We start from the raw sequence: 26,810 nt of genomic DNA, 5'->3' as shown, positions 1-26,810 counted from the left end.
TATCTGAATGGACTCAGTGCAGCTTACCTCATTTTATGATGAGCAATCTTACATGGCACATAGATTTCGGAGGTTTATAGCATGCCCATCATAAGGCTAAGCACTTTCTATCAAACACGGCATCATATCATCATGACCATCCATAAAGTAGAGAAGAGTGCGCCCATGTTTTAGATGAGAAAACTAAGACTTAGAGAAGTTGGCAAACTAGTTCATGGTTGACCCAGGTAGATTCAACTCCAGCATGTAAAACTTGACCAGGATGTTTCTTCTAAAGAATTTAGCTAGTTTTAAGCAGAATCACCCCATTATCAGTCATTGAAACAATCTCCTGGTGAGAAAATTTGTCAAAAAAAAAAGACAATGTTATATAATCAATCGCACCATTCTGAACTTTCCACTACCCTTGGGAATTCCACGGGTTCAGCTGAAATATCTCGTGTTTTCATAGGATGATGATCAGGAAAAATGAGAGCACAACTAAGCAAACAAGTTGGGGAAGATCCCTCTTCTAGCTTCCTGGAGTCCCATCACGCCTCCTGTCAACTTTTAGAAGTAATTGTCTTCTAACCCAGATGCATTTGTCTTCTCAGCAGACAAGGATCTCCAATCTATCTTCCATACAGAGACAGAGCAGTGAGTCACCTGCTCCCCCACTATGTGCTGGTGGGAAGCTGCTTACCCACCTATAAGTCATCTATAGAATTAACAATGTTGCATGCCTTGGAGGGTCATGAGGAGGATTAAACAAGTCAGTCCTATCAAGTCCTCAGAACAATTGCCCCTGAGGTGTTGCTAGACGCAATGGTCACTATTATTGGAATAATAATGAAATGGGAGTGGAATTACTTACATCATTGATCACCGTATTTAAGGGCTGTAAAAAGGGACAACTTCAAATTAACTGCTCTAAACTAAAAATTCGTTTGTTTGCTCCATTCTCTCTAAAATTAAACTTGCTCATAACAATTTTTTGACATCCTGATTTCTAGCACTCGGTTTGCCCTGGTGGACTCGTTAGCGACCCTATGAGATGAAATCCAGAGAACAGCTTTAATGTATTTCTGCAGTTGTGGAAAAACTAAGCAGGGACATGTTCCTTAGAATCATGAAAGTTGAAGTCACAGCACTGTAGCACAGAACTATCCGCCCGTAGAGCGAAGCACAAGCTGACACTGATTCAGCAGCCTCTGAAGGAAAATTCCAGCTGATCAGAGGGGCACTGCAAGTCTCCTTATATTGTGTGTGTGTGTGTGTGTGTGTGTGTGTGCGCGCGTGTGCATGCATGCATGCCAAAAGGTCTTTCTTCCAGGCAAGAGTCCAGATTAGAACCTAAGTGACTCTCAAGGGATTATTATTTTTACCTCTTGCTTATTTGAGTGTCCTTTAAGACAATGGTGAAGCCATGCTGAACAGAGCCAGGTTGGTCTATAGCTGAATTTTGATGCTGGCCATATGCAAACTTAGGAGTCATTTAACCTCAGTGAGCCTCACTTTCTCTATCTGCAAATGGGAGCATAGCAATGCATTTCTCCTGGTTTTTGAGGAAGACTGAAGGTGGTGATGCATTCAGAGCACTTAGCTTTAAATAGCCACAACACACAGACAGGATTGCTCGTCTTGAGAAACGCTCTTTAGAAGCACCAGAATCTGAGCTTTCCCACTACTTGCCTCCTACCACAGCCTGAATGTGAGACTGATGTTTACAAAGACTACCCTCTAAAATGTATTCCTGGATAACAGAGAACCACCAGAAGATGATACACAGTCTGTCCCTCAGTATCTGTGGGGTTTTGATTGCATGATCTCCATGGATACCAAACTTCACAGATGCCCAAATCTCTTATATAAAATGGCACAGTAATATATTCTCCCCTTAAACCATCTCTGGGCTATTTATAATAGCTAACACAATGAAAAGGCAGTGTAATTATTCCATATTGCATAGAGAACACTGGCCAAATAAGATGTACACATATTCAGTGTAGATACAGTCTTCTTCCAAGTACTTCTGATCCAGAATCCAGGGATATAGAGCCCGCAGGCATGGAGGGCCAGGCATACTTGCATTTATCTATCTTGTCTCACTGAAACATTAAAAGCACCATGACAGAGTGCAAACTGCATGGGCTCTCAAATTTGAAGAATTTTAGTTGCCAGCATACCTTCACTAGCTATGTGGCCTTGAGGAAGTAATGGGAAATCTTTGAGACTGAATGTCCTTATCATTAGATTTTTTTAAAATGATCCTTTAAAAGGTAACATGCAGTAATTAAATGTTTATGAAAGTGAAATGAAATAAGGTATCCAGAGTTTCTAATAGAGTGTCAAACTCCCAACGGTCAGCCAACAATTTTCAGACACCTTAAAAAACAATTTTGTTACTGTATAACTTTAAAATGTTGTTGACAACTTCCCTAGAGACACGGCCTAGAGATACCTGAAGGAAGTCTCAAGGAATTACTCAGATCAGACTTCCTATGAACACATCTATAGAGCGCTGTCTTGATTAATTGACATAGGAAAACCCAGCCCACTGTGGGTGGCATCAGCCCCTGGGCAAGTAATCCTTGACTGAAGAGGCTGTCTAAGTATGGATGTGCCAATGAGCAAACAAGCAGTCCTCCTCCACGGTTTTTGCTTCAAGTTCCTGCCATAACTTCCCTCGTTGATGAACTGTAGCCTGTAAGCAGAAATAAATCCACTCCTCTCCTTTGTTGCTTTTGGTCAGAGTGTGTTGTCATGGTAATGGAATGAAACCAACACAAGACCCTTATCTACTGTTCTTGACTCTAATCTAAAGCCGAAGTGAAACCAGCCCTCTAGAATATAATCCTAATAAAACCTCTCCTCCTTAGCATGCTTTTCCTTTTATGATATGAAATATACAGCTTATGATGTTTTCTTTTCATCTTAGCTGCCAGGAATCTCAGACAAATTAAATTCAACTCCAGGAACTACATCGGTCCTAATGGCTCTGGTTTTGATTTCTGTTTTCACCATATTTTTACATAATAAAAGTACAAGTCATCTCAAATCTTCTGTGCAATCTGAGAGGCTATTAGCAACCCAACTACTTCATTCAACCTCAGCAGAGGCTATGAACGTAAGTATTACAAAAAGAGCACCAGACCTGAGCAATTCTCACACTCTTCCCTCGTTTAACTCAGTCCACCTGTCAGATCTTTTATTTTCTTCACATAGGAAGCAAGAGCAGCCTCTGAAGACCTCTCCCAATAATGTATGCATAAATATGTACTTCGACCCTGTCCCATGCTACATAAAGGCCTAGTAGTAGTATTTTTCTAATCAAGGAGAAATGTTCAAACAAGAAAAAGTGTGCACACACACACACACATTCACACACACACACATTCACACACACACATACACACACACACAGTGATGCAACACTGAGGACCCCTGCAGGCAAGCTGGGTAGATGCACAGTGAGGGGACAAAGGTAGCCACCCTACCTAGCAAGGTCTCTACAATGCTGTAGCAAGACTCTCTGAGAGAGAAGAGACAATAAGTGTACTCTTCAGGGAATCGTCCCAACTCAAGAAAATATGTATTTGTTCATATTTTTTAATCCAATGTATTGCTCAGTCTTTAGTCTAAACTGATTGTCTTGGAAGACAGAACCAATGATTTGCTACCCAGTCAGACTGTGGGCTAGGTTCCCACACTCTCTTCATTCACTGATAACAAGCAGGAAGATGCTGTGTGCTTCCAACAACTGTACACAACACATCTACTGCTATCCCCCAACGCACTTGAATACTATTAATGTGTTCCAGAGAAAGTTGGCTATTTTTTTTCTCTTCTTTTTAAAATTAAATTTGGGCTAGAACCAAGCAGCTCTTAATAATAGGGATAGTAGGTGTTTCTCCGTTTTTAGAATAATGTGCTGACTTGTTCTAGGAATTCAGATGTTCCCACAAAAATCTCTGAACCTTTAGTTCGAAACCCCATTCCCTCACTCCTAGTGGAGGAAGTCTACCAGTTTCCTCCCCATGAGAAGAGAGACAAGGAGCTGCTGCTGCCTGGGAAAGCAATGAGGTAGAAACTAGAGTTCAAAGACACAGCTCTGCTCCTTGCTAAAATACGAATAAAACCAAGCAGCTCAGTACAAAACTGATGTGCCTAGTGCCTTATTCCTTGCTGGTCCCATTTGAAAGCAGAATAGCTCATTTAAACCTCACAGCAACCTCATGCTGCGGGTCAGTCCCTCCATATTTACATGTCACAAAAACTAAGATCTAGGAGCTGGGGATATAACACAGTGGGTAGAGTTCTCACATTGTATGCAGAAGGCCATGAATTTGGTCCTGAGCACCATGCGTGTAAAGCCGACATGGTACTTCATGTCTGGAGTCTTAGCACTCGGGAGGTTAAAGCATGAACATCTCAATTTCAAGGCCACCATCATCATCATCTCCAAAATGAGTCTCAGGACAGCTCATGCTATATGAGATTGTCTCAAAGAAGAAAAAGGATAAATAATAAAGAAGGGATCTGAATTCAGACTATATTTCATAAATACTGTTTTCTTCATTGGTAAAAGGTATAGCACTGTCTTCAGATTTGCCTCAAGGTTATTAATAACGTCAGACACAACAGACACAACCACAGAAACAATTGTCTTTATGGGGTCTAAAGCCTTACTCAGAAGTCATGAGTTCATAAGTCTGTGTGGTTTCCTAACACACCACTCAGTAGGCTATGACAGGCAACATGGAACACACGAAACAGCTTCTGCAAATTCTGGGCTCAAAAAAGAAATGAAATGACAAAAGATGTCTGAAAGGCAGCCAGGGAAATTGGTGACTACGGTAATAAGTACAGCCATGGCCAGGCTTATTGGCATTGAGAAGAGCCCAATTACAATGTGCCCATACCCTTCACAGAGACACAACTGCCACCCAATTGCTGGAATTTCAACCACAGTGAAAGCTATTACACGGCTAGGCTCATCCACTTCTAAGCAACGTATCTCCAATGGTCTTTTCTAGAATTCAGTTGACTTTAGACCAATCAAGTGATTTTCTAACTTTGGATATGCCAAGCTCTAAAGAAATGAATAACAGAATCATCCAGAATTTTCTTACCCCTATCACATGCTCCTTGTTGTTATACCGATCACTCTGGTATTTCAGCATCATAAGATGTGGTATAGACCAACGGCTCTCAGCCTTCCTAATGCTGCAATCCTTTAACACAGTTTCTCCTGGTGTGGGGACCTCTGAACCATAAAGTTATTCTCACCACTACTTCATAACTGCAATTTTTACTACTGTTATGAATTATGATGTAAATACCTGATATGCAGGATATCTGGTAAGTGACCCCTGTGTGGGTCATAACCCGCTAGTTAAGAACTGATTGTGTAGAACAAGCCAGGCCAGAAATCCAAGGTCTTCATCAGAATTCCCACTCTTCCCAAAGAGAAAACATGATCTTAGGCAAGGTGATAAGCCTGTGGGAGGCTCAGAGTTCTGTATATGGAAGCCCCTCTGAGTTATGTACACTACAACAGCAAAATAAAATGTTTTGCAATGTATAGTGAAACCCAGCTCCGCTGACTCCTGGAACAGGCTTTGAACTGCACACAAAGGACTCAGAGAGAACTTTTGGCTCCATCCAAAATAACTGATAGAAAAGTGGGAGCTGGAGCAAAGGTGACCGGGTGGTGGAGAGGTGATGCCGAGAAGCATGAAAAGCACCATTATGAATGTGCCCTTCCGGTCAGGTCAGTGAGGCCCTCCTGGAGCCTTTCATGATTTCTTCTTAGGAAAAACACATTTCCTGATCACAGGCTTCAAAAGAGCATTGAAACAAAAAATATACCAGCGTTCCACATTTTCTCCGCTTAGCAGAAGTGTCTCTTTATATGTCAACCGTTTCTCTCCTTGCCCTGACTGTGACAGAATAAACCAACAAACCAAAGCCCTGCATAAATCACACGGTAGACACCCTTCTATACTTGGGTGGTATGCGTAAAGAGATTCTGGAACGGAGTCATTGAGTAAGCTGACATGGGACCAGGGCTTTGTGTCCTCTTGACCTGTCACTTGATCCGAGTGAGTCACAGAGAGAAAAGGTCTGTGTACGACTTACTCAATGCCACTGAACACTCATCTACATCCAGAAGGTTCTTTTCCTCCTGCTCTGTATTTCGGATTGCTAGAAGTGGTACCCTCGCAGTTTTTTTCTCGGCTGCCTGTTGAGTATTCTGTCAAAATAGACAAGGCTCACAGTGCACTTGGGAAGGCGGGTTCTTACCTCTTGTGTAGATGGCAAAAGTTTTTTGCTAGACAATGAGTAATTTAGTGGGAGATGCTTTCTTGACACATCAGAATCTCAGGAAACAGTGGAAAGGAAGATTCTGTGTGATGTTAGAGGCTCTTCTGTGGCCCTTCTTTAAAAGACTTAACATAAAAGTTTCTTTTCGATGTAGCTTGAAAATGGGTATTTTAACTTGCTGTATGCAATAAGCATTTATCAGGCATCGGAAATTCTAAATCTCATCAGACACTAGCTAAAGGTAATGGTGGTTTTTTTTTTCCAAATCAAGCTCTTCTCAACTGGGCCCTTCCTACCTGCTGCATGCTGCCGCCCATCGTGTGTGGCTGCTCAGATGCTGCTCCTCCTCCTGTCCATAGCCTTGTCTGGGGCCTTTATTCTTCCTTAGCTCAGCCCTGACTTTCTCAAAGTATCTTTTCCTAACCATCGCACTTTGAACAAATTCCACCAATGAGCTTAACAGCACCATGAGCCAGAGACCGTCACAGACTACCCACAGGTAACCTTTAGCATCGATCTCTGTGCGTGTCTGGTTAGCAACCAACAGGCTATCACCTCCCTAAGGAAAGCACATGTCTATAAGTTTGCTTGCTGCCATAACACCATCATAGCACGGTACCTGGAATGCCTGCAATGAATATTCTAGATAATGATCTAGATCAATGGTTCTTAACCTGTGGATCACAACCATTTTCTGGGTCATATATCAGATATCCTGCCTATGAGATATTTGCATTGTGATTCATAACAGTAGCAAAATTATAGTTATAAAGTAAAATAAAAAATAATTTTATGGTTCAGGGCCATCACAACATGAGGAGGTGTAATTAAAGGGTCACAGCACTAGGAAGGTTGAGGACCACTAGTCTGTAGACTCTAACAAGGCATCTTGTGCTTTCTGAGGACAGAATGATGCAGGGGCTCATTGGATCTACTGAGACTCTCTCCAGAGTCTTTACATTATAACTTCTGACTTTACTTGTTCAATGGGAACAAACCAGAAGGCTAAGGATCTTCCTGGAGAAGGAAAACATGAGTGACCAAAGTTACTCAAAATATTTTCAAAATATGGCAGAAAGGCAACAATAGGATTCAACCAAATCTCAAAATATAAATGTTTTTTAAATTAAAAAACAAAAAAAAAACTATGAGTAAATGAACAAATAAAGATGGACAAACAGATACTTACAGAAAAAATAAACAGATTGACAGGAAAATTAGCAGTCCATAGTAAAATCCATATATGCTATTTCACCTCATGTGCTTTATTTATTCTGCTTATAGCTTATTTTGCTACCAAAAGAAGATGCACATTAGGACTTCAGGGTCTAAGCTAAGATTTCTGGGTTAAACTTGAAGGGTATTATGAAGGGGAAAAGAAAGGCTTCCTTTTACATGCCGCTTAAGGTCAGTATCATTCTACCTTAAGGTACAACTAAACAGCTGGTAGCAACAGTACCAGTTGCATTGAGATGCACACAATGGTCCCTCCCAAAGTTTCATTCACTCAAGCACAAAACAGCCGAAAAGCCTGAGCCAATCTTTTGCACCCATCTCTGTGGTGTGCAGGGATTCCTAGCCTATGCTGAGTCATAACAACTCTGGTCCATCGCTTAGCAATCCATTCACCAACTGTATAGAGTTGAGTCACCCACCTCCATGAACCTCAGATGTGTCAAGCCCAAAGGGAGATGGTTGCTCTCATGATAATCATGAGAAAAAAATAAGATCATGGACTTTTAGGTATTAACGTGTTACCCAGACAATAGTTTGTATTCAATAAATATTATCATCAGCAGGGTAATATCCATAAAGTCTAAGTCATTTCCTACGCAGAACTCACTCATACCCCTTATTTTATAATCCTCCTTTATATATGGAGAGAGGACACATGGATAATCTGTAAGTACAGTTGGCATATACAAACTGACTCAATAAATGTAAGCAGTAAATTACTCTGGTAACTATCAACAGTGACAAGATTAAGATTTTCTGGAAGTGACAAGTTTTTACTACTTAGGGAATAAATAATCCACCTAAAACATTCATCCACAATATCCACCACAAATATAAATGTTATCTCAGTTAAATATATATTCATATATTCATATATATGAATATATATGTGGCATATATATGACATATATATATATATATATATATATATATATATATATGTCAAGATTGAAGCACACACTTACATTTACTTCTTACTGGTCAGAATTGAGCCATGTGGCAACCCCTTAGACATAAAGTCTGCTGTAGAATAGCATTGTTCACATTTTTATTGTGAACAAACTTGGGGTTCTGAAGATATGACAGAAAAAAAATGGTGGCTAGGCAGACTAGAAAACAGTCCCCCAAAATGAACTTTAATGGTCAGGCTAGACATAAAAAGTAAACCACTGCATTATTTCATCCTAAAAAGAGGGGGACACTATGATAGAAAACTCTCAGTTGCATCACCTGCTGTGAGATGTGATGGATGAAGAGGCAATAAAACCAGCCAGCTCCTCTCCTACCCTGCTCTAACTCTACACACATTCCTTCCCGTCAAGGCTCCACTCAGATGACGACGTCAGAGACTATCTGTAAATTCCACACCAATCTTTGTGCCTTCTATGCTCTCAGCACACCATAGTGATTACCACGTTGTTTTAGATATCTGAGTGTGCCATCATTTCCCATAAACCGTCTAAGACACTGTCATCTCCACCACACCATACCCTGGGCTACCATGGGCAACATGCTCGGTAAATATTTCTCTGACTTGCTCTAAGTGGGAAAGACTGAGCTGTGTGCAGCACTGTGCTGAGAAAAACGCATGGGGATACACCTGTCCCTCTCTTCGTCCCCTGTTATGTTGGCTAACAGGGTGGCTGCCCCAGTACCATGAAAGATGATGACAAGCCCCCAAGCTTGCAGTTCATACAAATAGATCATGTATCAATGAGATCATGTATTAGCTTGGCTCTCTGGCCAAAAGGGAGACACAAAACCCAGCTTAGCTTGCATGAGGTTGCTTCCTCCCCTCAGGGGAAAGAAGTAAACTTTTTGTTTACCTAACAAAGAGCTGAGAAAATATTTTTCCACTTAAGAAAACGACAAATTAGTGAAAGTGACAAAAAAATAAATAAAACCTACCACATATTCTGAAAGTTGCTCAACTGCCTGGAAGCAAAACTGTAATTGTCAGTGCGCTGGCATTTGGCACAGGGTTCAGGATTTCAAGGAAGCAAGCCACTCTTTTATGAACACTAAACAGAAATGTCACAGACAGCTTTTGATTATACTATGATTGTCACAGTCTATAGGAATGAACTAACATATGGTGTTTTTAAAATAAACTACTTAACCGCATCCAGTGGTTTCAATTAAAGAATGGTTCATTGCCTACAAAAATTCCCCTAGTACCAGCTGTCTTCCAAAAAAAGTCCCATTGCCTCACTCTGAGTTTCCACTGTCATCCAGCAGATTGCCAAGTGGCATGGACACCAGGAACAGCATCTCTACAGAGTGCAAAACATGTGCACCTTGATCCTCAGAGAAACCATGTATACAGAGTGTAAATTGAATTGTAGGGTTAAATTCAATGACCTGCTAGAATATTACAGTTGAGTGTTTTGTTTTGACCAGTGATAGGGGTCAAAGCCAGAGCCTCAAGCATACCAGGCAATATCACCACTGAGCTATGTCTCCAGGCTGAAGATAAGGGAAATTTTAGTGGAAATTTTAGAAAGTTAGGTTATTTATCATATGGTATGCTGGTACTAACTTAAAAACAATTTTTAAGTCCTAAGAAAAGCATAGCTATGAGGCAGGCCCAGCTCATAACAGCAGAAAGGTCTTACTAGTAACTTTAAAAGCAGTGCAAAGAAATATTATGGCATAAAGATGAAAGAAGTTAGTAGCAGACTCACTACAGTCATTTCATAATTATAGTAAAAATGAAGTATTTCTAGAAATCTGCAGGTAAGGCCATTTGAAACTGGCTGGAAGTGACTATGTACAGGCCTGGCTAGCCTATGGGGCTCTGGTTTCAAAAAGTAGGTATTGGGCCCTGCCACCACCCAAGAATTCCACCCATTTTTTTCAGTTTCTTTATGGTATTTAATGGTTTCACAGAAAGCAGTGAAGTTCAACTGGACAAAAGAATTGTATTCAAATGTTACAGTTATGTGCATGTTCTTGATATTGGTGAACCTTTCCAAAGTGCTGAAGGCCGTCAGGAACCACACGCTCAAAAATAGAAGTTAAAAAGGTGAAATTCTACTTCATTGGCAAACAGTAGAAGAACACATGAATCCAGAGGTGTCTGGGGATTATTATTTTAATTCTGAGGCCATAAAAGAAGATCATCCAAATTCATTCCAAAATCAATGCAAACCTTAATCTGCCACCCAGATACATACAGAGTCAGTTCTTCTTTTCTTTAATTTTTGAGATTATATTATAATTACAATAATCACAACATTTATCCCTTCTCATTCCTCCCTCCAAACTCTCTCACATACCCCTCCACACTCTTCCTAAAATTCAGGGCCTATTTCTCACCATTGCTATTTCACATATGTATGCAGAGCTCATTCGTTCTATATAATGTTACTTGTATGTATGTTTTCAGGACTGATCATTTGATACCAGACAGCCAGTTAGTATGCACTTCCCTCAGAAAGACCATTTCTCCTGCTCCCAGCTCTCCTTAGTTGTCTGGAGTTCTTTGAGTAGGGTTGGGGCCTCATAGGCTTTTTCCTGTCTAGTTTGCTATGGCCATTGACATCATCCTTGTCCAGCTCCCCGCTGGGTAGTCATGCTGGCCGGATCCTATGGATATAGCTTCTGCTATTACTAGGAGATTGAATCTCGCAGCAAACTCCCTGGTCTTCTGGTTCTTACAGTCTGCCTGCCCTCTCTTCCATAACGTTTCCTAAACCTTAGGGAGTGTCTTATAAATGCATCCATTGAGACTATAAAGGCAACTCTTAAAGTTCCCTATGTAAGAAACTCCACATTAGCCTGGAGACACATCCCAATGCACAGCACTTGCTATGGGTAACTTCTCCCATGTAGAGTCCTCACACTTCCCATGGAACATGAACACTAATAACACAATCTTCTACACAGCTAGGCTTACCAACCAACTCAGCAAGCCCTCTGGTTCTTTTGAGAAATAGGACATCAGCTAATATTTTGCAGACCTCATTGGCCTTCAGATTTTCACATTTAATGTTTTCCTCATAAGAAAATAAATAAATAAAATATATCTATATATACGTGTGTGTGTGTGTGTGTGTGTGTGTGTGTGTGTGTGTGTTAGCACTTTTATCCACTTTTTAAGCATGGAAATATTTTGTTTATATGCAAATCAATCTTTGGAAACAAAGTTGTGCATAATTAGACTTTTCCTGATTTTAGCTCATTTCACCATTAGTGAACTCAACCTCTTAAAGGGCCCATTATTGATCTCTATTTTAATCACATTTCAACCAGAAATTACAACAGTATCTTATTTACCAAGACTGTTGTTAATATTGACTAAATTTCATGTAGCCCTTACCTTCATGTTTTCATTTTCTCGAATTTAACTAATAAATAATTTTTGCCATGTTCTTTAATTATTTACTCAAAAGATACACTATGACACAATATGTACATGATATAGCTAATGGCTTTGGGGTCCTAACAATGCAGCTGAAAAGATGACACCCATCTGAAAAGGGTCTTGTCACTGTCAGGGTATGGCAGGGTCCATGTGGCCGTTCATATGATATATTTAGGTACTACCATGTTTCAAAAAACAGGAAAACCATCAAGTGGGCATCGACTAACTTCAAGAGGCCTTGCTCAAACAAGGCGACTCTACAACTTTAATTAAACTACGTAAAAGAATCAAAGTAGCAAGCCCTGAGCCACAGTCAATTTCCTCTTAAATATCTAGGAACCCTAAGTTGAGAGCTTGCTCTGAGAAATGACTTTCTGTTCTTAATGGGAGAGGTCACATGGAATGATTCCTTCAGGAATATTCCTTCAGTCTCTTCTAAAGGGAGTCCTTCTGTTTCAAGGAGGAGCCTAAAGGAAAAAAAAAAAAACATATTTGAGTGAGAGACGGGTCAGAAATTCAGAGCGAGGAGGAAACACAAGAGAAACTAGAGAAGCAATAGATGCACAGAAGAGAAAGGAAAAGAAGAACAGCAAAGAGCCAAAGATAATTAAGATTCTCTAGATTTGACCAGGAACATGAGGACTTCGTGTTCACGCCTCCATAAAATCTTACTTCATTCCTGTATGAAGTAAGATTCCTGTCCATGAGAAAATTATTACCAGAGCCTGGCATACCCCTGTATCCAGACGGCGGCACAAAAGAATTCTAGAGAGTGTATAGAGTGAACCCGTGTCTCCCACCCCTCTGCATCCAGACTGCAGTACTGAAGAATTCTGGAGAATACATTGAGTGTATTCCAGCTACGTCTGCTTTTGCAGGTCACGCTCACAAACCCTTGCATTTAAATCCCTGGTGCTAAGCACCCGTGTCCTTCAGAAGTTACATCCTTCTGTGTGACAAGTTTCCTAAACAGAATACCATTCCAAGAAGATCCTGGTCAGTGTCTGTCACTCTTCAACCGAGTCCTAGTCACATGCACTCAGTCCAGCTTCCTGCCTTTCAAACTTTAACCCCAAACCACAGGACACATCCTGCCTTCTGCTTAGGTGGCAATGCCTGGATCAGTCATTTGTACCCTGTTTACCTCACTAAAGAGATCTCATATCTTAAGCTCTTCTGGTTTTCCCCTTTCTTCCACTGCAAGTTACAAACTCCTTTTAGCCCTGCCTACCCGAGCGCCTAGAGTATACTAGAACTGTCTGAGGCCTCCTGAACTCATGAGTCACTATAAATAGCACCAGCATCAGCTCTCCCATAACACGTAAACACACTATTCATAACATCCCATCTCTCGGCATAGTGGAATAACTATTGGAATAGAACAACCAATGGCAACAGGAAAGAAAGGACCTGCCGTTTGGAGGGCACCTCAAGGTGACTGGGAGAACCACATTTCAGAAAGTCTAGGCTGCCTAAAATACCCAAGACGGCAGAGCACAGCAGCATCTTCCATCTATGAGAGTCAGTGGGATAAACAGTTACTTGAACCACACGAAGCATTGTCCTGTTGAATACTCAGTATGCTATGTCAAATCTTCATCCTTTCACGACCACACTCCCTCAAATTCCTAAACATTTTAACTTCACTGAGAAACAGGAAGAGAGAGCCTTCTTTTCATGAAGAAAGAGTGAACCCATTTGTTTGCATGCTATAGAACCTGACTATTGACTAAATTGAGGAGAACCTGGGAAGCAGGCACTACCTTCCGGCAGTTTATCCGAGCAGTAGCTGCCTCCTCCACCCCTAGAAGTACTCAGGCCCTTGGCTGCTTCACCTTCCAGCCAACGTCCAGACTGACACCCACTGGTGAGTTCAAAGGAGCGGGAGGCAGGTGCCAAGTTGATGGTAAAAGTGAAGGAATACTGAAAACTCGTGGCAGGAGGGGCTGACAAGACTTAGGGAGCAGTGATTGCTAACTTCAGAGAACTACTTTCCACCAAGTCTAGCCTGAAGTTTTCGTAACTGACTTCATGAAGATGGGGGGGGGGGGGCGGGTAAGATTGCATGAAGTCTGCAGAATGGCTTCAAGCCTTTATTGATGAGTCAGCAAGATGGCTCTTCCAGGAAAACTTCCTGCTGCCAAGCCTGAAGACTTGAGTTCCATCCCTGGGTCCCACACAGTAGGAGAAAACTGTCAAAAGTTGTCTTCTGGCATCCATACTATATATTAGGCCACAAATGGAATAGTTTGAGCATTCGTGCAAGTTAGTGCATATGCACACCACACACACACACACACACATGCACACACACACCACACACACACCACACACACATACACACCACACACACACCACACACACACCACACACACACACATACACACACACACCACCACACACACACACACACACACATGCACACACACACCAACACACACCACACACACACCACACACACATACACACCACACACACACCACACACACACCACACACACACACACATACACACACACACCACACACACACACACCACACCACACACGCACACACATGCACACACACACCACACACACACACACATACCACACACACACACCACACACACACACACATACCACACACACACACCACACACACACCACACACACACACATACACACACACACCACACACACACACACACACACACACACACCACACACACACACATACACACACACACCACACACACACACACACCACACACGCACACACATGCACACACACACACCACACACACACACCACACACACACATACCACACACACACACCACACACGCACACACACACCACACACACAAACACCATACACACACACACACACGCGTGCACACACACACATGCACACACACATACCATTATCCAATGCAGAGGTCATTTGATTGCAGAACATGGGTGTTCAATTCTATCAAAATCCTCCACAAATGAGGACAGCAGAGCACAAGGTCAAACCTAGATCTGAACTTACGCTGACGATATGAGGCAGGTTTCTAGCTCAAGTTACCTGGATAGAATACATGCCTGTAAAAGCTCTAGCTAGGCAGCCCTTCCAGAAAACTCTATCACAAGGCCTCCTTCTGAAAACAGTTTACAGTTTTGATTATTTTTCAATATGAAGAGCCCTTGTTCTCAGACCTAAAGTAAGATTTTCTTCCTACTTCTAGAAGGTAAAAAAGAGAGTGACCAAGGCAGCCTGATTCTTGTGTCTGTGTGTATGTCTCTGGCACAAGTGGGGTTCCTTCCCCTCACACATCTGACAGATGAGCCTCTCCTGCACATCAGGTCATTTGTGAGGTATGCCAATGGCATGCAGCAAATTAAAGAAATTCTACTTTATGACATCAAAATTAAGGAGCATTCCTAAAACAATTAAGAGAGAGAGAGAAAGAGAGAGATTAGAAAAGAAAAAGTTGAAATGTATCCAAAACAAATAAAAGAAAGAAAGGCTGGAGAAGGACACAAGAGTGTTCTGGGAACGGGGAAGTCAAGTGGCCAAAACCAAATATTCTTGGCTCTGGTAAAAACTTACTCTGTTCATTTACCCGGATGCCCCAAACAAAAGCAACTGCCCGTGTCTCTGTTTCAGTTTCCTGAATCTAGCTGGATCACCCACGGGCATCCATTGTCCCTGGCTCACAGAACAATGTCCACTACCATAAATCCATCCGTTCTGGTATACTTCCAAAGAGTTAGAAAAGAACACAAGACTGTCTGTCCACACCCACTGACTGAGCGCTGTGTGGCCATCATGGGCAGAGTGGCAGATAGGAGGAGGCAGCCAGTACCTCTGCACTAACACAGGCTCTCACAGGTCCAGAAACACGCTGCACAGCCTGTCGACGCACTGAGCTTGATGCTGGGTTTGTACCTGTGCCTCCTAACATCTGACACTGCTTGCAGACTCTGCAGTCACAAGATGGCTCTCAGAGCCCTTCCAGGACACTAACAAAATGCAAAACGCAGAGGCCAAAGCCATTAACTCTGGGGAAGCTGAGCTGTGTTTCTAGATCCCAGCAGCCAGGACCATCAGTCCCTTGCATCTTGGGCACGCCTCGGAGGATGGCAGCTGCTAACTTAGGGGGGGAAAAGTGCATAGTGGAGGAGGTAAGAGGATTATTTTTAAGAAAGAGCACAATCTAAGTTTTCTCTCCGCCACCCACTCCACGCCGCCTCCTCATCCCTTGTCTCCCCTCCCGCCTGTTCTTCCCGTGACTCCTGTCTCTTCCCAGCCTCGCTCTCCGCTCTCCGCGGTGCTCAGTGTGCCACAATTACACACAGGTTTCTTTCCCTCTATCCCTAGCTGGGACACCAGTTCTGACACCACATTGGGAACAGGAGTCATGTAAAGTCTTGGGGGCTGCTGAGCTTAGGGGTGGATCTGAAGCTAGCTGGCTTCTGTGATCCTCGCAGATACAAACATGTAAGGATCAAATGCATACTAACCTTGTAGACACCCTATCTTGATGCCAGAAGTGATGGAAAAGAGAAAAAAAACATCTCTAATCTAAGCTAAGTGAACACCTATCAACTATGTCATGTCCCTGACATGCCTAAATACTGAAAATTCTATGACGGAGTCTCTTTAGAACTTATTTTGAAGATGCACAGTTTTGTGCTTCCTGACAGTGACTTCTAAGCAGAGTTCCCTGACTTCTGTGTGCAACGGTGACCATCTTTAAGTGTACGTGATGAATATATGTGCCCTGTGGATCAATTTCTTCCATCACTTATGGCCAACAGGCAATACTACACATTTGAGAGTTGTCTACCCCAAAACAAAATGCCATTTTGGCAACAGCTGAAATAATTAGGCATTTTCCAAACTGGAACACTTAAAAATCAGTGTGAGATCTGACATGGCAGTGGAGGAAGGCAAGCCAGAGAAAGCCGGAGTGCTAGGATAGAACTCGAGAAAACCAGCTGGGTCTTCACTTAGAACGTGGTAAAGACTTAGAGCAATGAAAGTAATGCTTATGTTTTCCCTCCTTAGTAATTTAAACATCCCTCCTTCATCATTTAAATATTCACCAGTGAACCTGTATTAAATATCCTTCAGATCTGACACAGCTCTAAAGAGTCGTGGTAAATAAACAAGACACACCTCACCCTTGCTTACAACCAGGGAACTTAAGATCTAATATTCACACAAAACAAAATTGTAGGTGGGGAAAAAAAGAAAACTTGTTAGTTGAAAGATGTATCATGAAGGAAACAAGGAGGGGCAGAAGGACCTTAACACTGAGAAAGCATCGTGATAGGAAGGAAAAAAATAAAATAAAATAATAATAATAAAAAAACAAACAAAAAACCGAACTCTCTGAAAAGGCAGCATCTTAAGGGTGAAAGGTGAAAAAAGCCAAAAGCTCACGGAGATAAGAACCGGATGGCCATTCCAGGAAGCTGGCATGCACACACAAAGGCTCTGGAGTAAGAAATCACTTGGAAACAGGGAGCCACTGACATCAGCCTGACTAAAATAAGGTGAGTGAAGAGAGGAGGCTATAATGCAGGACTGAACGGATGCCGCATACCGAATGCACAGCACAGGTACTGTTTCAAGGTCAAGGGGAACCACCAGCACAAGTGGCATGTGCTTTGGCTTCGCCACAACCAACACTGCCTCTGAGTGGAGAAAGACTTCACTGCAAAGCAAGACGTGACAATGCCCTGGGCCAAAACAGTGCAGCCAAACTGAGAAGTGGACAGTCAGAGTTCAGATGGAGAGCCGACTGGAAGGCACTGCAGAACGGCCTGTGTGCAGGCAAAAAGCGGAGTAAGGCTTGGAGATGTCTCTCAAGTTACTATTAATCTGTGAGTTGCTTGGTTCTTTTCCTCAAAAAAAAAAAAAACCAAACAAACAAAAAACAAAAAAACCTGCTTGCAAAATTCCCAGCCAGCGTATGCAGGCATCTCACCTCAGGACACAAATGGTGTACAGATTTAAGGAATTCAGAAGGCTATATTTAAGACATAGACAGTCTTGAGAGAGAACAAGGGGACCGTGAGGTGGGAATTTCATAGATGTATTTTCTCATAAACATGTCTACACGTTGGTGCCTGCCTTTCTGTATTTGGATGTCCCCGGGCAGACTTTTAAAAGCTACACCAGGTAAGGCAATCCCCAGCCTACCTGCCTCCAAAGTGAGCAGCAGGAAAACTGACGGCAATTTCTAAGAAGACCTTCACATCGGAACTGGATGACTATGGCCAAAACTCTCCTGACCACCAGGAGGAAAAACGGGGGTTTAAAACGTCCTTCCACTAGAGCTTGTCTGACACACACAAGATCCTCAGCTCAATCCACAGCATCACATAAAACAAGCCTATAATCCCAGCTCCTCACCGGTGAGACGAGAGAATCAGCAGTTCAGGGTCATCTTTGGCTAAACAGGCAGCAAGTTCAAAGGCCAACCTGGGCTGAATGAGAACCTACAGTCACTGAACAATTGGTCCATAGCATGTCTTACACTTGCAGCACCTAGCTTACGACACAAAGCAGTATACCAGGAGGAGACTCCTGAGGTCCACTCCTGAAACAATCATATTGCTTATTTTGCATGCTATATTCAAACTGGTCCCCAAACGCCCCAGAGAGCAGCAAGCACTCCACACATACATTAACAACAAGGTCTGAGATGCCCATTCCTAATTACTTGAGTGTCCCTAGTACCACTTTGCATTTGCTTTCAAAAAAAAAAAAAAAAAAAAAAAGCAAGACATTATTATCACCTCTAAATGCTTGGCACCTTTTGTTCAGGTGAAACCTCTCCCTCCCGTTCTCCGGTCCTTCCTTCCCCCCCCTCCTTCTCCGTCTCTTTAAATATAGACAGTGATGACACATTATTACTTGAAGAATGAGAGATATCTTCAAAAGAGGGAGAAAAAAAAGAAGGGAAGGGGAGAGGGTAAGCGTTTGAGGAGAGTAGGGAGAGAAAAGGAATGGAAGGGAAAGGATGGAGGGGATGGAAGTGGACCTCTCACATATGACTCAGCAGAGGCTCTCTTTGATGCTGGCTAGTACCATGCCAAATAGACAATAAATATTGATAAACTATAGTAGCCTATTCAGAATGGGATATTATCTTTTTTTTTATTCAAGTGTGGTAGTAAACCTTTTTATATGGCTTTTCAAGGGAGATGGTTCACAAAAGGGTACTATCATTTTGGGGACATATCATGGAGAATCCTTTTAGAAAAAGTTTCCTAGCATTGCGATGAAAGAAACTTAGCTTTAGTTAACCTGACTCCACCTCCTCCTCCATCTCACACGAAACTCTACTCTTGTTTTCAGTTTAGAAGTCCATTTTCCAAGTTCCCCAATTCAGTGGCCCATCTGTGTCACTCCTCTTGGAGGCAGGGCGTGTCCAGCTCCCTAGCCACCTGCTTTCGTTCAGTACTGAGACGAGGAAAAGACTCACGTTGCTACGCTTCACGCCCTCTTGAATTTATGCTGTGAATTCACGTTTCAACAGCCCTGAGCTTCTTCACAATTTGGCCTGTCATCACCTGCCATGACTGAACTTGATCTCTCTCTGTGCCACCCATAATGCATTTATTGCAGGGTCTGGGGCTTTTGCCAAGGACGGAGAGTGTACAGAGCTCTGACAACATGGAAAGCTGTCACTAAGTCCTCTTCGGGATTCTTCCACAACTGGCGTGTGTTTTCTCCTGTACAGATTCATTCCAGCCATAAGGGTCTCCATATATCAGAGTCTCCCCACTCACAAAACACAGAACAGCATAAAGATATACCCAAGTCCACAAATCTATTTATGACTTGAGTCCCAGAGAGCCCTTTGACCTCCCTCCCATTTTTTCCATCTTAACATTTTATACAAGGCATGAAATCTATGATGCCAAACCCTTTGAGAGTTGGTGTCATCTCAGCACTCCTTTCTGCACTGTGCCATGCTTCTCTGATGCTCCATTTTAAATCACTGGTCTGGTCCAAAATCCAGTTAACGTCACCAATGACCAAGATATTGGGAGATGGACGTATACACACATACACTCGCAACTTACGCCTACAGTCTCCGTAGAACCTATTTTTAAGTAGAATCAATCCAAAGATCTCTGACTGTTGATGACTGCAGTTAAATAACGTTGTCTGTGAAACTGCACCCTAGCTCGCTTTTCAGGAGAAGAGCTGCCATCTGTGCCCACACTTCCTTCTTATCTTTCATCAACCAGAATCTTCCACACAAGCTCTTAGACCAGCTTGTCAGCACAATAAACATATATCCCGCGAACATTACCCATTAAACAGACCACCCAGGTATCCAGACTCTTTTTACACTGGCGGAGAGGGAGTAAGGCAGAGGAGCGGTGCTGAGCCGAGAATACTCACTGAGCGGCTTCAGGATGCTACTGCTGGATTCATCCGCATTTTCCACATCTGATTTGTCCAGAGTAGTTTCTCGGAGATTCTTTCTTTTTCCTTCTTTTCCTTGTGCCCGGCCTTTCTCTTATGGCGTCTCCTTCTCCGGTAGCTCTTGGGCACATGGACCCCAATGTAGATCGTGTGGGGACCTAAGAAAGGTAGACAAGTCAACGGTCATTTCAACCCATGATATCTCTACACTTAAGTTACACAGGAACCACAGGGCAGAGAAGTCCATGAGTGGGACTTATTACTCCATATTTAATTAACTCAAAAAAAAAAAGAGTTTGTAAAAAAAAAATTGAATTTCTTTTCAAATTTCACTCTGCTACAGTAGAATTCCATCCACAGGCTGATCTGTGAGGGTATCCCCACAGGATAAAGTTAGTACCTCAGGTTTATGAACCGTCAAAGAATAGCAAATGGAAATCAAGAATCAGATTCTGGTAACAGATCTGTCATTGACTATATAGCTTTCATTCTACGTCTCTTGTTTGTTTTTGTTTACTGAGACAGGGCCACGTGCAGCCTTGGCTGACCTTAACGTGGTGAGGAGAGCAGAGGATGATCTTGATCTTCTGACCCTGCTGCCTCCGTCTCCCAAGTTCTGGGAGTCCAGGCAAGCATCACTGTGCTTAGTTTCTTCTCTGCTCGAACCCAGGGATTCACATATGCCAAGCAAATGTCTACCCAATGAGCTCCACTGCCAGCCCCTTACCTCTCAGAGCCTTAGCCTCATCCTTCTGTACAGCGATGGGGGGTTTAAGTCGTAGCACCTAGAGGTCTGTTCTGATCTAGGTTTTTGAGATCTGTGATTCTATGACTATGAAGATGGGAGGAACATGCTGGGTTGCAAAAATAAAGATCAAAAGTTCAAAAAGTTATTCTGCTGGGGATAAGGTTTTTATCTAAACTGTTTTTTTTTAATCCAATCAGCAGAACAGAGATGGGAACTGGGGCCAAACTGGGAAAAATAACTTTCTCCGGGAGAAGATTTTAGAAGTCCGCAAATGTTCGCACTAGGAAAGCGCTAAAGGCGAATGTCAGCTCCCTGCGACCCCAAGTCTCTTTTCTCATTTCCAGAAGTTTCTAAAGCCTGGTTGTGGCATGATAAAAATAAGACCAACCCAGCAAAGTGACATGAGATGGATGCAGGAAAAAAAAAATCTAACTGCTTCCAGGCCTCCTTAGGGAAGGCACCTTGAAACTTACAAGATACCATTTTACAAAAATCTGGGTAAGATGGATGAAAAACCCAAGTTCCACATCTTTTTGGTTGTTGTTGTTTTTGTTTTTAATTGAAAGAAAAACCTTCACTTTCTCTTTACCTACTGCATAACTTTGAGTCTGGGAATCATCGTTTCGGAAGTAATTTGAACATTCTTTTATTGCAAATTAGATTAGGTTATCTCATCTAAGTGTTTCATTTTCCCATTTCTAGAATTATCCTTTTGATGTTACTTTACAGTTCCAGAGATAATATCACATACTGCCATTACCTCAATCACTGAGTATCAATTGTCATGAACTACTTTCCCTGGAACTCACCAGGCACCCTAAAAACACCATAATTCACAAGATTTTCCTTAAACTGACAGTATAAATGAATCATATGCTACTTCAAGAAAAAGACTCCAACTAGGGAAGAATGAACTCTTCGGGGTAGTGCATCATGGGAAACTGAAACTTGGAAGGGAGTTGGAGCCCCTCCAAATGAAGCAGGACCCTACCCCAGCACACAAAAAACAGCAACTTTGTGACTACAGAGCACAGTGTGAACAATCTCCCCACAGGACGTGTGCCAATGAGAACTGTATCATGTCTAACCATCTGCAAGCAAATTGTTCTCATGGGAAAGCTATAATTATACTGGGAAGTAGGAAATGTCTTAGAAACAATGTGAGTTAAGAAACGGTGTCAATTGTTCCTGTGCCTCCCTTACTAAGGGAAGCCATGCAGCTTCATCTCATCTCAGCAGTACCAGTCAGTGAGGTTTCGGAACCCTCCGCCCCTCTCATGCACGCACAACAGGCACACTCAATTGCACACTCACATGTACACACATTACACGAGGCACGCGCACGCACACACACACACAGAGGGGGGAGTTTCAAAATTCTAAAGTGTCACAGTAAATGTTTCCTGCACATTATAAAATAATAGTCACAGGAAGTGGTAATTATGTACAGTAATGCTGATGTGGGACAATAAGATTTACGTGTAAACTCAAGTCTGTGTAGTAACATTTGATCAAGTCATTTAAAAGAGACCATGTGAGCTGACAGTGATTTAAAGTTTACGTGTTGTGTGTGTGTTGGTGTGTGTGTGTGGTGTGTGTTGTGTGTTGTTACATATATATATATATATATATATATATTATATATATATATATATACATATTATGTATAGAGTATATTTTCAAACTTATGAAAAAGGCTACAGCGGTGCACATAACAAAGCCTTCAAGCTCTGCATGGGACGTGCCTTCATTGAGAGACCCTTAGTTGGATGGTCATAACTACAAATTGGTCCATTCTGCTCATTCTGGTGACGCACAGAATGTAGTACTACAGCACTGTCCTGGGGTTCATCCAGCTTCCCTGCATCCCTGCAACTCCTCCTCCCACCAGTTCCCTGCTCTGTCCACAGGTAGAAATGCCTTTGGATTTGATGCTGCACGTCAGAGCCTGTAGCACCTTTCGGCTGAGAAGAAGATACAGGGGCTCCTTTAGCGATATCCCCAACTTCAGACATTTACAAGCTTATTGAGTTATTAATCTGCAAACTGTAAAGTTCACTCTCGCAATCGTGTAATTCTGGATTTCATGTAGAGTTTGCACAACCATCACCATCGCTCAATGTTAGAACCTTTCTAGCAATCCATCCCACGCACTACACTCAGGCAATTTTATTGTACTCATGGTGATGACACCTATGGAGCCATGAGCCTCTAGTGTTCAACATTGTATGAGTTCTTACAATAGGTAAAATAGAATATTCCCACTGAGGAAGTGCTGTTTGCCAAGGAACGTCCAAGAAATAAAAGTCCCTGAGCTCAGCATCCCCTTCTTTTTCCTTCTCCTCTTATTCCTCCTCTTCCCTCTTCTTTTCTTCCTCCCTCTCTCTCTCCCTCCTCCTTCCCATCCTCTTTCTCTTTTCCTCTTCCTCTCACATCTACTGCACCTAAATCTTCCCCTTGGCCTTGTGTAAGTTTACACAAAAAAAAAAGGAAATGTAAATCTGGGTGATGTGGACCATTGGGACCTTATTACTTTAAATACTTATACTCTGTCTCCTTTCCTTCTTCCATTTGCCTATATAAAGAGGCAAACAGAACAGCTTTGTGTGGGCAGGACCTGGGCATAGATGGGCAAGCTTTCACACAGGGCTGACCAAATATGTAATTAGCTAGATAGCCAAGTAACAAAACACCAATAGTAACATGAGCCAAGATGGAAGTGCTCTCACAGGCCCCACAAAACTCCTATCATCCTGACCAGCAGGAGTGATATGGCTGCTGGAAAGAGCCTATTGTTGTGGTAAGAATATCACAGGGTGGATCTCAGTGTTTACTTTCATTAAAATATGCTTTATCACTTTCAGAGATATGTCATGGAAGATTAATGTGAGCTCTCCGGCAGAGCTACAAAATGTTGATGGTGCAGCTACTGTTCTGTGTAAAGAAGTAGAAGGGATGAGAAGAGAAGAGGAGAGCAGAAAGGAAAGGGAAGGAAAAGAGAAAGGAAGGAAGGAGAGAGAGAGAGAAGGAGAGGAGAACGAAGGAAGGAAAGAGGGGAAAGGAGAGGAGAAGAGAGATAGGGAGAAAGGAAAGAACAGAATTAGGAGGAAGGGGGGAGAAAGGAAGGAGGGGGGGAGGAGACGAGCGAGGAAGGGAAGGAGAGAAGAAAGAAGGAACACATATGGGATAGGAAGAGAGAGGGAGGAGAAGAGAAGGAGGAGAATGGAAACAAGCTTCCCAACCCAGGAGTTTACCAAAGCTGTATGATGCTCAAAAAATGGGGGTCGTTACTAATTTATTATAAGAAAATGTTAGGCTCAGAAAACTCTTATATCATTTCATGAAAATTGCTTCTAAGAAGGATGGGAAAATGAAGAAATAAAAACTTCTTTAAATATTTAACTTTTTAAATTTTAAACTTAAAGTTAAATTCGGGAGAAGATACAAACTGTCGAATATATTAAAAGGGCAAGCTTACATGCATGCTAGTCCGGACCCAATAGAGCTGAAGTGTTCGGTGCTACGTTTGACAGTGTTCATTTAGTATGTATTCATAGCGCATCATGTGGCAGGGACATCATGTGTTCAAATAAATACCTACATGCCTGTCTCTGAAGATGGTGGGAGTTCCCAGCATATTCCAAGTATCTCAAGAATACTTCACAATCCACACTACAGCCAGGACTTCTGGGAAGACAACACGGCTCTGCTAGCTATCTCGGATGTCAGAATCATCACTACTGAGTCTTGTTTCCCCCTGTCTTCACTGTCCTGCCCTAGTAGCAAACAGGATGCTCCTCCATGCAGCAGCCACCCACTGCTCAATTCTCAAGAAAAGGCTAACCTAACTGGAAACTTCTGATTATCGCTGTAATGTTTTCAATGAGAAAAACAGTCTACCCTGAAACTTAGCAACTCTGTAGTCATTTAAGTAAGATGCTTTTGCAGATACTACTGCCTCAGGATGATCAGAAGTTGGAAAGACTCAACGATAACTAAGCCAGAAAATAAAATATTCACCAGCCCAAATGAAAATGTCTGTGGTTGGTTTGTGGTTAGCAACCTATGTCTCTGTAGGCAGGACGGAACTATGAGCTCCTGCCTGGAAGCATGGTGCAATGTATATGTGTAGACACAGCAGCCATGTGCCAAGAGCTTCTAAGCATGTTCATTGCTGCTGTGGCACTTCTCTGGCACACGTGATCCTGCTATTAATTTCAGATCACATGAAGAAACCAGTTTGAAAAGTCGGGGATGCTGAAACCAATGAACGAATGCCTTGTTCAGAGCATCCCATCCCTACGGGAGAAATACTGCCCAGATACCAATGTGAGCACAAGCTGAGTACCAGCTCTAAGGGAATTTTTTAAAAAATACACTTTACAGTGTTAAGAAGATGGCTTGACTGGTAAGATGTGGTGGCTACATATGCCTAAACCACCTACTGGGGAGCGTAAGGATGGAAACAGTGGTTATGGCGACTGATGGCCAGCCAGACTAGCTAAAAACTATCAAGGTTCAGTAAGAGGCCATGTCTCAAAGAATGCAGTAGGGGGGGACAGCAAACATCTTCCTCTGGGTGCACACACATACACACACACACACACACACACACACACACACACGCCCAAGTAAAACACACATGTATTCTATAAACCACATAACTAGTTAAGTTTCCCTCCTCGTGTTGATGGCAAGAAAGAAACAACTACAAGACCATCCCATATGAGTGCAGCAGCCCATAGAATGCATTGGATACATTGCCCTCCCCTCCCATTTCACAACTGTTTGGGGTCTTGTTGCTGTTGTTGTTTGTTGTCATTGTTGTTGTTGTAGTTTTTCAGGGTTTTTTTTTTTTTTTTTCACTTTATCCTGAGCTGTTTTGGAAGAAGGTAGTATATATGGTTTTTTTATCTGCTAGCTCATGGATCGCCAAAGGACAGATAAACTCTTCCCCGGAGATGTGCCTTTTCCTACCTGCAGTCACTCCTCCAGCCTCCCACACACATCTCTAATTAAAGGTACGCTCTGGCGGCACTTCTTATTCTCCATTGTTGATGTTTCTACCATCAAGCGAATTTCCGTTCTCTCCAATTTAAAGCAAAGACTCTGCAACCCAAACACTTCATACCCTTCCCTCGGAACTGATAAGCAAATTCCCAAAACATTTAAGTCCTGATCTTGCATAACCTGCTGCATGTCGAGATGCTTAGAACCAATTGGTAGCTGTCACCAAAGGGGATAGAAGGAGGCAAAACTGAAGATTCACTGGTTTGTTTTTAAATCTTTAAAGTAACGTGTAGGAGAGAAGGCAAAGATCCTGGATGGGTGTTCAATTAGAGAGAGAGAGAGAGAGAGAGAGAGAGAGAGAGAGAGAGAGAGATTAACATCATAATATCAAGTACAGGTACCGTGGAGGTATTTCATAAATTCATACAAATAAATTGTTGGTTTACCCTACACAAGTCCAAAAGAATCTCCATAGTCAGCTATGATAAGAGATAACAACATTGATAATTTACTGGGCATAAATACCAGCTCATGAAGAGAAAATCATTTTCAGAAGCCAGATATAATTTTGTAGTTACCAGGGGGTAAGCCAGACCTTTATGTTTGAAAGAGGGCCTAGACTTCAAACACATGACTTCTTGGGACAAGAGTGCTTTCTATTTTTATATTTTGGAAAGGGGTGATTTTTTTCACACGGGAAAAATAGTGCAAATCTTTATTAACAGATA

The 26,810-nt window shown here is 42.3% G+C and overlaps 1 protein-coding gene across 1 annotated transcript in view; it reads right to left on the bottom strand.

Annotated features, from left to right (window-relative positions):
- The window catches only part of Slc4a4 (solute carrier family 4 member 4), a 385,548-nt gene that overhangs the window by 233,776 nt on the left and 124,962 nt on the right, over positions 1-26,810 (bottom strand). Inside the window, 2 exon segments of the mRNA XM_076938759.1 lie at positions 20,301-20,361; positions 20,364-20,482. Of these exon segments, the coding sequence (XP_076794874.1) occupies positions 20,301-20,361; positions 20,364-20,482 (180 nt within the window).

Source organism: Arvicanthis niloticus, chromosome 7 (genome assembly GCF_011762505.2).
Source record: "Arvicanthis niloticus isolate mArvNil1 chromosome 7, mArvNil1.pat.X, whole genome shotgun sequence".
NCBI lineage: Eukaryota > Metazoa > Chordata > Mammalia > Rodentia > Muridae > Arvicanthis > Arvicanthis niloticus.
This window is presented reverse-complemented; position numbering and strand designations above follow the sequence as displayed.